The 13,384-nt window shown below is 36.7% G+C and overlaps 1 protein-coding gene across 2 annotated transcripts; it reads left to right on the top strand.

The window, feature by feature from the left end:
- Positions 1–6,385: 6,385 nt before the first annotated feature.
- LOC121243607 lies at positions 6,386–12,642 on the top strand. 2 transcript variants are annotated; one of them, XM_041141733.1, is made up of 4 exons: positions 6,386–6,833; positions 9,295–10,735; positions 11,682–11,930; positions 12,301–12,642. In XM_041141733.1, the coding sequence occupies exons 1-3, from the start codon at positions 6,456–6,458 to the stop codon at positions 11,927–11,929; spliced, it is 2,067 nt and encodes a 688-aa protein (XP_040997667.1). In that variant the 5' UTR covers positions 6,386–6,455; the 3' UTR covers position 11,930; positions 12,301–12,642. The 2 variants fall into 2 exon arrangements, with proteins under 2 accessions (XP_040997667.1, XP_040997668.1); XM_041141734.1 differs by having other exon boundaries at positions 12,192–12,642.
- Positions 12,643–13,384: the final 742 nt, after the last annotated feature.

Here is a 13,384-nt window from a genome sequence, read left to right as displayed (position 1 = left end):
GTTGATGAGATGAATAGTATTAAAGAACTTTGGGGTTTGCAACCCATTAGATCTCCTGATAAATATCTTGGTTTTTCATCTTTTGTTGGTAGGTCTAAATCTCATACCTTTCGAGACGTCAGGGAGAAGATCTTGGCAAAGCTCCAAGGAAAAGCTTCTGTCACAAGTAGGTCATGAAGTAATCATCAAAGCAGTTGTGCATGACATTCCAAATTATACTATGAGTTGTTTCAATCTAACTCTGGTGGGGCTAGCAACGAGAAGAGAGAAGAGTTCATTGGGTAGGTTGGGATCAAGGGAGGAATGGGCTTCAAAGATCTTGAGGTTTTTAACTTGGCGCTTTTATCAAAACAAGGTTGGAGACTTCTTCATCATACTGATTCCTTGTTTTATAAAGTTTTTAAAGCCAAGTATTTTTCAAAGTGTAATTTTCTGCATTTGAGTTTGGGTTGTAATCCTTCTTTTGCTTGGAGAAGTATTTGTAAAGCCAAAAAAGTGTTACAATCATGTTGTTTATAGAGTATAGGACAAGGGGATCAGATAAGGGTTTGAGAGGATAACTAGTTACCTAACTCTCATAACAGAAAGGTTCTCACCAAGTGTAATACATCATCTCCAAATGCGCGAGTTGCTGAGCTACTAGATCCTTCTTCAGGAGGGCGGAATCATGATTTGGAAAGACGTACTTTTACTCTTATTGAGGTTGTTGATGTTCTACAAATCTCATTATACTTATGTAGCGGTGAAGATCATTTAGTTTGGGGTTGTAATAGGAATGTTTACTATAAAGTCAGCTTACCATGTTGCTTTACATATTAAGCATGTATTGGAGGAGGCTGCTAGTTCTGAGAGTCAAGTAAATAATCAATTCTAAAAAATTATTTGGCACCTTCAACTACCTAATAAGCTCAAGAACCTCATATGGAGAGCATGCGGTAATTAGCTTACCTACCAAACAAAATCTATTTAATAGGCATATTATTACTAATGGTATATGTACTTTCTATAAGCAAGATATGGAGGATAATTTTCATGCTTTATGTCTCTGTCCTACGTTTAGTCAAATATGGATGGATCAATTTGATTTGGGTAAGGTCTCTCTTAACCAAATGGTTAGTTTTGATTCGTAGGTCTGGGAAATTATGCAGCAATCTAATCTGGTATTACTCTCTCAATTTTTACTATTGCTTGGGGTATATGGAAGAGCAGCAATTTACGATAATTTTAGAATTCTGACATTTTTCTAAAAGATATAGTTGATGGTTGTCTTTCATATGTGAAGAGCTACCAATTTTGTCATAAATTATCAGATGGTGACAAAGAAGGCTCATTTGCTGTGTTAGCAACCCCACCTAGAAAATGGAAACTTAAATTTGATGGGTTTGTTTCTCAAACTTTGCATAAATCTAGTGTTAATGCCTTAATTTGCACAATAGACCAGAAGGGAGAAAAGAATTATCACCGGCCCACAAGATGATTCGGTCTTCGAAATGGCGTTCTTCGCGTTCATCTATATGATAAATAATAAATAAGCGAATAAAAGTTAAAAAAAAAGACACATGGATTTACGTGGTTCAACATAATGCATACGTTCACGGGTTGTTTGGGGGCGAAAATCACTATAATGGATGATTTTACAATCTCTCATGGCTCACATATCGCACAATACAATGGATAAATTTAGGAGAGATCTTTTGGAGTCGTTATGTGTGGTGAAGTTTGGCATAGGAAGCTTCTGTGGATAGAGCTTTTGGAGAGTTCGTCCGTTTTGTGGGAGATCTCCTCATATATAGAGGTCTATTTTCTTGGAATGATTGCCTTGTGAAACCTTTTTCTTTTTAGGAGTCTAAGTCAACTTGTCCTATCTCTTCTTGGCTTTATCTCTTAGCTTATTTTTTGCTTTATCTCAATGCTAAATTATAGCCTGCTGATTTGACCCCTACAGATGCCCACGATTCTTAAGGGTGATTTGCTGAACAAGAAGGTCTCGAGAATCTTCAAGTCAATAATCTACAGAATGAATTTTAAAAATCGATTCCTGGTTTCCTATTTGGTCTCTGATTTTCTATTTATTTCCTAGTTTTCTGTTTGGTCCCCGATTTTTTGTTTGTTTCCTGATTTTCTGTTTGTTTTTTGATTTTCTATTTATTTTTTGATTTACTATTTGTTTTGTGCTAAACGGTGAGGAGCTCAGATTGGGGAGATAGGCGGAAGGTGTACTCGATCGCATTAAGTGTGAGCGTGGAGTTCTGCTTTGATGAGAGATATACTCAACCACGGTAGTGGCGAACGCGGGGCTCAACTTTGAGTTTTTTTATTTGTGTAAATATTTGCCTGAGAGATTGTTTATTTTTCCATGATTGGTTTTTGTGTGTATTTTTGTGATCGTTTTTGCTTTTGTTGGTAGTAGGGGATTTTCTACCCCCTTGGTGTAAATTGTTGTTGTCTTCTCATTTTATTGTTTGTTTGTAAAAACTCGCGTTTAAGCGGTCATGGTGCTCATCAACCCCTAGATCCATATTAGGTGGTTATTGAGCCCGTCGACTTGTTCCCCGAAGGACACCCACGCAAGGCGGTTGTAGAGCTTGATGCATTGTTCCCAAAGGAAACCCGCTGACGACAGTTGTGGCACAAGCATAAACACTCGGCTTTTTCTAGAGAAGATGTTGTGCTTATATTACTATCCATGTGAGAGAGGTCAGGTAGTTCAGAGAGCTGCCTACCTATTAGGTGCTTGGCAAGTCTTTGGACTCAAGACTAGTGGCTGACTGTAGAGATCGTGGGGTCTTCTGGCTTCCACACCCATCCGTTGCATTGCGAGTCTTTGGACTCGACGTTAGTAGTTGACTGTAGAGGTCGTGGGGTCTTCTGACCTGCACGCCCATGCGTTGCACCATGAGTCTTTGGACTCGACACTCATGGCTAGCTGTAGAGGTCGTGGGGTCTTCTGAACTCCACGCTCGTTGAGTGCACCACGAGTCTTTGGACTCGACACTAGTGGCAAACTGTAGAGGTCATGAGGTCTTCTGACCTCCACGCCCATGCGTTGCACCACGAGTCTTTGGACTCAACACTGGTGGCTAACTGTAGAGGTCGTACTTTGGTGGGGTTGTTGTTCACCGCTAGTGTAGGGACTCGACTTTGATGTTTAAAGCTCGTAGGTCACCGCGAGTCTAAGGACTCGACTTTGGTGTTTGAGGGGATGCTCGACCGCATTGTTGTGGAGAGGCTGAGTTCGACTGTCCTGAGAAGTTTCAACCAAAACCAAATAGGCTAGCATGATACAAATTACAAGTTTGAGATTTGTAGACCTGAGCCATTCTAGTAGAGTGTGGTGAAGGCCGGTGACACACAGGCGATGCCCGCGAGCAGCCATGCTTTGGCATTGATGAAGGTTTGGGATGCCCGCAATACCAAACTTTCTATTCTAATGAAGACAGATTAAGATGCCTAAAAGGGGCTTTGTAAGCGGTGTAACATCACACCGCGAGAGTGATTTCCAGCAAAGTATATTCCAGAGCAATTTTGCTACTGCTTTCCATTTTTCCTGACTAGGATTGTTCACTATTAGAGGAGTTGGTCTGGTTGCTTGCCCAAAGCATTGTTCTTGCATGTTGGACTGCTGAATTTTGTTCATCGAGAGACGTTGGTCTTGTTGCTCGCCTAGAGGAGTTGGTCTTGTTTGGCAGTAATGAAACTCCTTTCATTGCCAGCCAAGAGGCACCACCCCTCATCTACGCAGCTAACAATTGGAAAATATTATCTTCACTTGTGTGAATCTGGCGAGGTGTTGCTCGCCATGGGGTGGTGAGATGCACTACAGTTGCATTGGCTGCTATGGCGAGGAGCTTCTTTGGCGAGCATTAGTGAAGGTGGCGAAAGAGGTTTTCGAGCCGAGCTGCAGCAAGAGGCTCCCGTGGCAAGCAATTTCTTGACTTGTGGTGAGTAGGGCTGAAAACTGAACAGGTCAATTCGGTTTTGGTCCAAAATTGAGACCAACCGACCAGTCAGTTTTCTCTCACTAAAAATCGGCTAAAACCGACCGATGTAGAGGGGTGAAACTAGCGGGTTACCGGTCGGTTTGGCTGGTTTGGGCCCTTTTTTAGGCCTTTGTTCCTGCCCAATTCAACACTTTTTTTGGGCTTTTTTTTTCTCAATTCATTATCCAAGATCTTTTTGAGCTTTTTTTAAGTTGATTTCAAATTCAAATTTGTTGAATTTTTAAAACCCATTTTAAATAGTCAATTTCATTTTAATTTTAATGTCATTTGTAATTTTCCAATATTTCTATCAAGTAACTATATTACTTATTACTTACTACATAATTGAAAAAATTAAAAATAACTTCACTAGAAGTTTAGCATTACATAATACATATTACAAAAAAAAAAAAAAAAAAAAAAAAAAAAGACAAATTGTCTTAAGCATAGCAAAACGCAAGTAAAAAACATAAAATAAATAAATCACAACAAATTGTCTTAAACATAGCAACAATGCAAAAAAAAAAATATATATATATATATATATATATATATATATATATATATATATATATAACATAGATAAACAAATTGGGAGTAATCTTCATATTTGTTGCTTCAACCTACAACCTTCAATCTTCAATAGCTGTCACATTTGATTGTGAGCCCAACTCTATTTACAAACATTAATAAATATTAACAATAAGAATAAAACATCAAATGTTAGTGAATTTGGATTATAAAAATACTAAAATTAAATTACAATAAAAACAAAGAAAACATTACCCGATTCTACTATGAAACTCTCCACATTATCCATAGCTTCCCGGATATCAATGGTTGTTGATGAATGCCTTAACCAATTTTGAGTACAAGTAAGTGTCTCAATGGTTCTCGAAGCCAATGAACTCTGAAAATGATCAAGTACACAACCTCCCATTAAATGTTGATTCGAACGCAACCGTAGAAACAAGCATGGCCAATAAGTCTCGCGAGTATAGGATAGTTAGGCTCATTAATTTTCGACCAAGTTAACAAGTCAAACAATGGGCTAAGTGCCTCACAATCATCTGATAAATATCAATCAACTTTTGTTTTGACAATAGTAGATCCCATGGTGAAAGATGTTTTATACAACTCATAGAACCATTTGGTTTCATATTTATCATTACCATGATTCATGGTTCTAGATGTCGGAGGGGGTTCATGTTCTTGACCCCTACATCTGGTATGGGGCTATTTTATGTAATCAAGTGGGTGATATGATTATGGTTATGTTAGAAAGAGGACTGATGTTATGAACCGGAAGATATTGAGGCTCTTGCTACATTACTAGGCTTACAAATGGTTCATCTTGGAGTTCCGAATTTGCTTATTAAGGGTAATTCTCGAATTGTTGTGGACTCTATTCGTTCTAATCCAGAGTTGTTTTCTAGTCATGGTCTAGTGATTAAGGAGATTAAATCTTTGTAATCACATTTCAATTTCTTCAAGTTTCTCCTTGTTGGAAGACAATGCAACGAGGCAGCATATCTCTTTGACATGTCACGCTAGAGTTGTGAGCGATACTATCTAATGGTGGCAGCAACCTCTTACTTTTCTTGCAAGTAGAGTGGTTGTACATGCTGCAAGCAATTCTTGTGTTTAATTTTTCTTGTTTGTAATGTTGTTTTTGAAGACTATGTATTTAGAGTAATGGTAGGTACAAGTCTCAAATAGACAAATAGCATACAAGTCATTTGTAAAAAAGTGAGTCCTACTAATAAAGAATAGGTTTTTTTACACTTTTTTTAAGTTGGATCCACTTTTTTACAACGGCTTATATGTAGCTTGTCTATTTGAGACTTGTACAACTCATTTCTCATGTATTTTATGTGTGTGTGAGAGTAATGTTATACACCATATCACCATCATACTTTCGTTCTACTATGTAAGATATAACATATTTATCATCATTAGATGATAAAAAATATCCAATAAAAGATCATCCAAAGGTAATAAATGTGTCATATCTTATATAGTGGGATGAAAGTAAGATGGTAGTATAGTGTATAGAATTTTCCTATATATATATATATATATTGGAAAACTGAAGACTATGCTTTTTTTTTTTATACAATGGGTGGGGGGTTTCGAATCCAAATTTCCATTATTAAAACTGTATCATATGTCATCAGGTCATCAAGCTCGTTACCAAGAAGATTATGCATTTGATTTGCTTATGAATGTTGTTTTTGGCAAAATCAAAAAACAGAAACAGAAGATTGGGTCAGAACCTATTGTAACAAGTCCGATGATTCAACGTACGTTGGGCCACATTAGAAAAAGAACAGTTAAGCCCAATTTGTTTGGTTAAAACAACGAAGGCCGCCGACCCCCCCCCCCCCCCCCCCCCCAACTTGCCAATCGTTCATTCTCTTCCTTCTTTATCATTTTACTTTTATTTTCCATCTGAAACAAACACCAAAATTACGGATGCGATACATTATGGCGACTGACTCGGATGACTCGTCCTTCCCCTTCCCAAACAAGCGTCGCAAAACCCTATCCTCGACCTCCAAGTCGAAAATCCAAGACAACCCAAATCACTCTCACTTCGAAGCTCAAGAACAGCTACAATGGCCTGCCAATTCCAATTCCCCTTGCATGATCTGCTTATCCGACAGTGCCAAATCGATCAGAGGCATAATCGATTGCTGCGACCATCACTTCTGCTTTGTTTGCATCATGGAGTGGGCCAAGATCGAATCCCGTTGCCCCATATGCAAGCGTAGGTTCAGCACCATTCATAGGCCGTTCAAGGACGGTGTCTTTTACCGTGAACGCGTCGTCAAGGTCCCAGCCCGCGACCAGGTTAGGGAAATTTCGGTATTTCATTATATGCTTCTGTCATGGGTTTTGAGTTTTGTGATGGGTTCTCTTTGCTTTTGTGTCTCTTGGACGCGAACGTATTAATTTTAGTGTATTTGTTGTGTTTTGTTTATTGGGGTTTTTTACGCCTCTCTCTTTAATACGTTAGTAAATGTTTTTATTTGCACTTAATATGGATTTTTCTTAGAGCTTTAGCTGGTAGGGTATCGAATAGAGCGATTTGGAATGACTTGAGTTAAATTAATTGTGGTTTGCATACGTCTGCTATCTGTTTGTGAGTTATCTTCTAGGAGATTGTTACTATATTGGTCTGATTATTTATTTGTATGTAATTGAATGTTTACTAATTATAGCTTATCCCAAAAGACATTCGTGGGTCGAGAGAGACAGAGAGAGAGAGACCAAAGGAAGATGCTCTATCTGATTTTGGTTCCGGGTGAGCCTTAATAGAATTACAACATTAAAGAAATTAGGGCATGGTTATGGAATAAGAAACCAAATGAAGAATATTAAACTAGTGTTAAGATTGTTACCACTGTTATTTTAGCTTATGAGTTAATACTTGAAACTAATCAAGGTAGTATTTTCTTTGCTCAATTATTGGTTACTTTTTTATTAATAAGCGAGAAAATTAACTATTTTTGCCCATACGAATTATTCGAATTAGGCTTATTACTGTATGAACCACATCGCTGATATTAATCTCCTAAAAAGAAATGACAGTTAGCAAAAGTAAAAGAAGACATGTACATAAACTCAATGTAAAGTGCTCTAAGAGATGGGCTTGACTTTGTTCCCTTTTGGAGAGTTGTCAGTATTTATCAATTTGGCTCTGGTGAGCCTTAGTAGAACTCCAGTTTATGACATGGCATCAGGGCATAGTTGTTAGGTTTTATATGAGGACAGATAATTAATTTTCCGCAATTCTTTGTGAATCAAAGATATTTCACTGATTTATTTAGGATTTTGGAGTGTAAGGGAATGTTTGGGAAATGAGATGAGATGACAATTCTATGAATAGAAGTGAAATGGTTTGTTAATGGTACTGAAATGATTTGAGTTAAGATGTTTTATTGGGTTTTGGAAAAGGAGAGAAAAAGTTGAATAAAAATATTATAAAGTTAAAAAATTGTTTGAATATTATTTTTGTTTTGAAATTTGAAAAAATTATGTTTTTTTTTTTTTTTTTTTATTTGGAAGTTTGGGAAAGTTGTAATGCTTACGTAATAATTAGATGAAAAAGTTGAAGATTTGAAATTGATAAGTATTTTTGTGTTTGAGTGATGTTTGGAAAAGAAATTTTGAAAAGTTTTGATATAACTCATCTCACTTCCCAAACATGGCCTAAGTCTTTATTTGGGCTCATTTAGGTTCTTTGGTTTTTTTATTGGCACTAGGTATCCGGGAACTATTTCCCAACTAATCCCAAGGGTGCACAGGCCCTCAAGAAGGAGTTTCTTGCAAGTGCACTTCGGGTAATTCAAGAAAAAATTTCCCCAGTCCGATGGCCCCTAGAGATTGTTTGCACCTGAGGGGATTTGAACCTTGGACCTGTGGGGGGCCTACCCCCAAGCCCAAGGCCTTTATCACTTGAGCCAACCCCTAGGGGTTATTTAGGATCTTATCTTTATTTTGGCGTTCTAATGTTTGTGGTGAATGTTCTCAATGAATTTTAGCAATTTTGATTAATGAAGCGTTGAGTGATTTGCGTTTTGAGGCAAGAGTATTGTAGCTCCACGCAAGCACAATGTAACTAGCGTTAAGATTATTACTACTAAGTACCCGTTTGGATTTGAGTTTGAAAGTTTGAAAAGTACTTTTAACAAGTTAAAAGCTCTTTTGAAGAAGAAACGGTATGTTTGGTAAATTTATAAAACAAATTTTAAGCACATAAAAAAGGTTGAAAACCCTCTTTTTAAAAAAGCTCCAAATTAAAGCTTTGATTGAAAAGCTTGTGCAAAGATTATGCAAGATGCTAATAACAATCATAACAACTTCAAAGAAAATTTATTCAAATTAAGTTTATTATTGTATGAACCGCATCTTTCATATTGACCCCAAGAAGGAAATGGCAGTTAGCAAGAGTAAAAGAAAATAGGTGCAAAGACTCAATGAGAAGTACAGAACAGACGGCATGACTTTGTTCCTTTATCAAGAGTTCTCAGTATTTATCAAATGTGTTTGTATCTAATTCCAGTTTATATATGTCAATATAATTGTATCACATTTCCTAAAACTTAGATATTGGTTTGCACTTGATTGAAATGTAATCAGGTCACAAAAGGTATCACAAGTTAAACCTGTTGTTTTCTTTTACCTTGAGTGAGGTTATCCTGACTATTATGTGTAGTGAAATTTCAGTTATCTTATCTATCATATGCCATCTTTCCATACAACTTAGCTTGAGTCAAATCTTCCATACCAATTTATGCTTGTTTTGTAGATTTACACTCCTTATGGAAACACAACAGCTGGGCCTTCTGATCCTTTTTCACAAGTTTTATGTAGCATATGCCATCAAATGACTGATGACAGTCTTCTATTACTTTGTGATCTTTGTGATTCAGCTTCTCATACGTACTGTGTAGGCTTGGGTTTTACCGTTCCTGAAGGTGATTGGTTTTGCCATGACTGTACTGTCTGTAGAACGCAACTTGTCAATAGGGAAATGCATGCTGATAGTGACAGTGAAAAAGTAATACCAACTCCTGAGGAGCATGTTACTATCTTTAATATCGTAAGAGAACCAAATAGCCCAGCAGTTGCCAGAGAGGCCACAAAATCTTCAAATCTAAACCTGCTGTCACCTCCTGTTGCCCCAGATAGGGGAAACAGCATTGTAGTGGAAGTAAATGGCCCTGCTGCAAGAACACTTCAGAATGTTGCTGATGGAACAACCCAGTCAGGTGCAAGAACATTGCAACGTTGTCGTGACGTGCACAGTCATATCCAGGCACTTCGTGAAAATTGGCATGCCTTCCGTAATGGGTCATTGAGCTTCTCTTCCCTTTCATCTAAACCTGGCTGCGGAAGTGGCCAAAAATTGAACATCAGGGCAATATCGCATGAAAGATCAGATCAACAAAATTCATCATCTTCCACAAGTTGTCAGCAATTGACAACTGAGGCTAGTTTTCCTGGAAGTTCTGGGCACAACAGAAGCTCGCATGACATTGATAAGGCATGGAAAATGTTGTTTAAAGCAAAATCCATACAGCATAATCTTGAAAAACCCAGTTGTACTAATCAGGTTTCAAAACTTCATTCCAGCACAGGAAAAGCTGCAAAAGATGCACCCAGTAGTTGTTCAACTTTTCATTCATTGAAAAATAAACAATTTGGAGCCGAGGATGTTGGAAGAATTGCTATGAAGAAGCATTATGATCGTTATTCTCCTGAAAAAGATATTGGAAATTGTCAATCTGGTAAGGTAAAAAAGCAGAAGCAGAGTAGTGTCACTACTAAAGAAACTGTAGAATCTAGTGAGAGTGAGGGTGTCGCAGCAACGCATTCCCTAGCATCTTTCAAATCTTCGTTCTCTAGAAATAAATGGTCAGGTATTCAAGGTAATGTCTGTGCTAAAAATGGATCACGACTGTTACAGGGATATGTAAATGGAGCCTCATTAAATTTCACTGACAAGGACAATGAATCTACTTGTTCAATGAGTTTGGTTGGGTCGATGCCAAGAGTTGCTGATTCACTATATGCCAAAACAGATCTCAGTACATCTGTGCCTGGTGAGGTAGATTATTCGAATGAGAGAGTTAGATCTGGAAAGGATCTTACTGAAAGCAATGCAGTTAAAGATGATGAAGCCAAAAGTGAGATTAGAACTCTTGTCAAGCTCAACTTGAAGCTCCTAAGCAGAGACAAAAAGTTGGGTATGATTATCTTCGAACTTAGTTTTCTATCTTATGTTTTACTGTTACTGTATATTCATTTATGGTAGAGTTGGTAGGTGATTATGGGGTTAGTCAATGCAAATTGATTTAAATTTTATCAGGAAAAGTACACTTTTCACCTTCAAACTATCAGGCTTTTGCATTTTGCATCACAAACCAACCAAAACCTTTACAACATCATCACACTACCAAAAACTGCCGCTTTGCATCCTCATTGACATAGTAATATCTTGACAATTGGATCTTAAAGGAGGCTGCTAAGTGTCAGTTTTTGGTAATTTAAGGGTGCAAATGTGTCAATTTTGGTAGTTTGTGGTGCAAAGGATGTATTTATCTCATTTTATTATCATTCAAGGGCGTAGGTCCTATTGAAGTGCAGGTTTCTTTTTATAATATCTTAAATCTTTTAGTAATTGTGAAACATATTGGATTGGTGATTTGGATACACTTGATCTTCTTCCTAGGGTTGTCCTTGTAAACCTGATGCAAGATTCTTGTATTGGGAGCTTAGTTAATGATCTTCAACCTCTTTCATAATATCTTAAATCTTTTAGTAATTGTGAAACATATTGGATTGGTGATTTGGATACACTTGATCTTCTTCCTAGGGTTGTCCTTGTAAACCTGATGCAAGATTCTTGTATTGGGAGCTTAGTTAATGATCTTCAACCTCTTTCATAATACCAATGTTTAGGATATGACATCGTTTTCTTGTGCTAAATTTGGTACACCTTATAATAGTTGAACAACTGACCTACCCTATGAGCACTGCCCCTTGACCAACGCCTTGTTATCACATGTATGTGACTTTCTCATGTTTATTAGTTTGGTTTAGATGGATTTGAAGCACTTTTCAGTACATTAGACAAAAAGATATTTGTGACTTGAATGCCGGAGATTTACTTGGAAGTTATTTTTTATGCAGGAATTCATGTTTTTAAGGAAATTGCAAGGCTTGCCACTCATACTATCTTGGCTGCATGTGGTTTAGAGCACCGTATGTCTGGGGTTCACCCTTTCCCAAGCTCAGTGTGCCGCCACACTGAACATATTCAGCAGCTCCACAAGTCCACTCTAATGCCTAATTCTTGCCGAGAATGCTTTTGTATCTTTGTAAAGGATGTTGTTAGCTCCGTTATGTTTCAGAAAGTGAGTTGTAATGAATCAAACTGAGGTATGTTCTTAAAGGGTTAATCCCGCCTACCTGTTCCATTCTTTTTTTCTTTCTTATTTACCCTTTTTTTGGGCCATTCTTCTCAAGTTATAAACTGTTTTTCTCTCATGAAAGCAGTATATATTGTTGATTTATTATTCAGTTCATTTTGCTGGCAAGTATATAAATTGACTCAGCAGAATTTGTGCTATTCCCGTTTGTTCTTAAATTGGTCTTGTATTGATGTTCTTTTTTCTTTAGCTACTTTCTTCTTCATTTCAGATTTTGTTAATGTGGCACTTTTGAAAGGACTTCATATATGTCTACAACTTAAAAACTTTTCATATCAACGAGTGTGAATGAGGATAACAAAATCTGTTTGTCATGGCAGTTATTCAGCATGTGGAAAGCAAGACTACCCTATCCTTTTAATATCCAATTACAGAAAAATATGCATCATATTTCTTCAGCAGTTTCCTCCCATTTTAGAGATTATGCTACTTGTTATGTACTGATTCAAGGAACTCTCAAGCCTATCAATTCAAGGAATACTCAAGTCACACCTGTGTCTATATGTTAAAAGAACTTGTTATTGATCTTTCATTTTATTATTGGTGGCATGGCTCATGTCACACATTTCTAATTGGGTTTGGTGTATATACCATTTGTAAAAACTCATAATACTCATGCCATGTCTGAGCCTATATTTTAAAGGAGAAGTATTGGATCTGCACATAAATTTTACATGAGGAACTTTACAAATTGGCATAGTTAAATGTAGTATGTCATATTACAAAACTCTTTTTATTATGAAGTAGATATGATATATGATATCAAGCAACGTCAGTTTTTAAACTTATTTTTTGTAAAATTTATTTGTAGATTTCTCTTTATTTAAAAAAAAAAAAAGTAGTTAAGTTTACAATTGAAGTCCATTAGAATTATTGTAAGGGATATAATTTTTTGGATAGAGATCCCCTAGAGTCTTTTACGAACTCTAAGGCCTAGACTGGGAGAGAGATAAGACGTTGAAATAGGCTCTGCAATATTTATTGAGCATTCAATACTGTCCAAGCAATTTATTCGAGCAACTATAAATGTTGTGGAGTCTATTTTATATGTCTATCTCTCTTCCACTTAAGTCATAGAATTTGGGCAAGAAAGGTAGGATAATCCAGATTTTTTTTCCTCTTAAAATAACATTGAATTCCATGGTTACTTTTCTTAACCGAGACGAGGAATGTTATGTATCAGTTATTATTCGCTCTCACACTTTACATTTATAGTTTTTTCATATGGTATGTATTTTTTATAAGATATGAGTATTTTTCATAAAGTGTGAAATGATAAATAAAAACTGATAAAATGAATTTTTCTAATGAGATACTACATGTTAAGCTATAGGCCATCAACAAAAACAAACCCAGGGCCGAAACAAAAGCAAACATCAAGTTCGTACCCACAATGGAAAGAGC

This window comes from Juglans microcarpa x Juglans regia, chromosome 8D (genome assembly GCF_004785595.1).
Source record: "Juglans microcarpa x Juglans regia isolate MS1-56 chromosome 8D, Jm3101_v1.0, whole genome shotgun sequence".
Taxonomy (NCBI): domain Eukaryota; kingdom Viridiplantae; phylum Streptophyta; class Magnoliopsida; order Fagales; family Juglandaceae; genus Juglans; species Juglans microcarpa x Juglans regia.
This window is presented reverse-complemented; position numbering and strand designations above follow the sequence as displayed.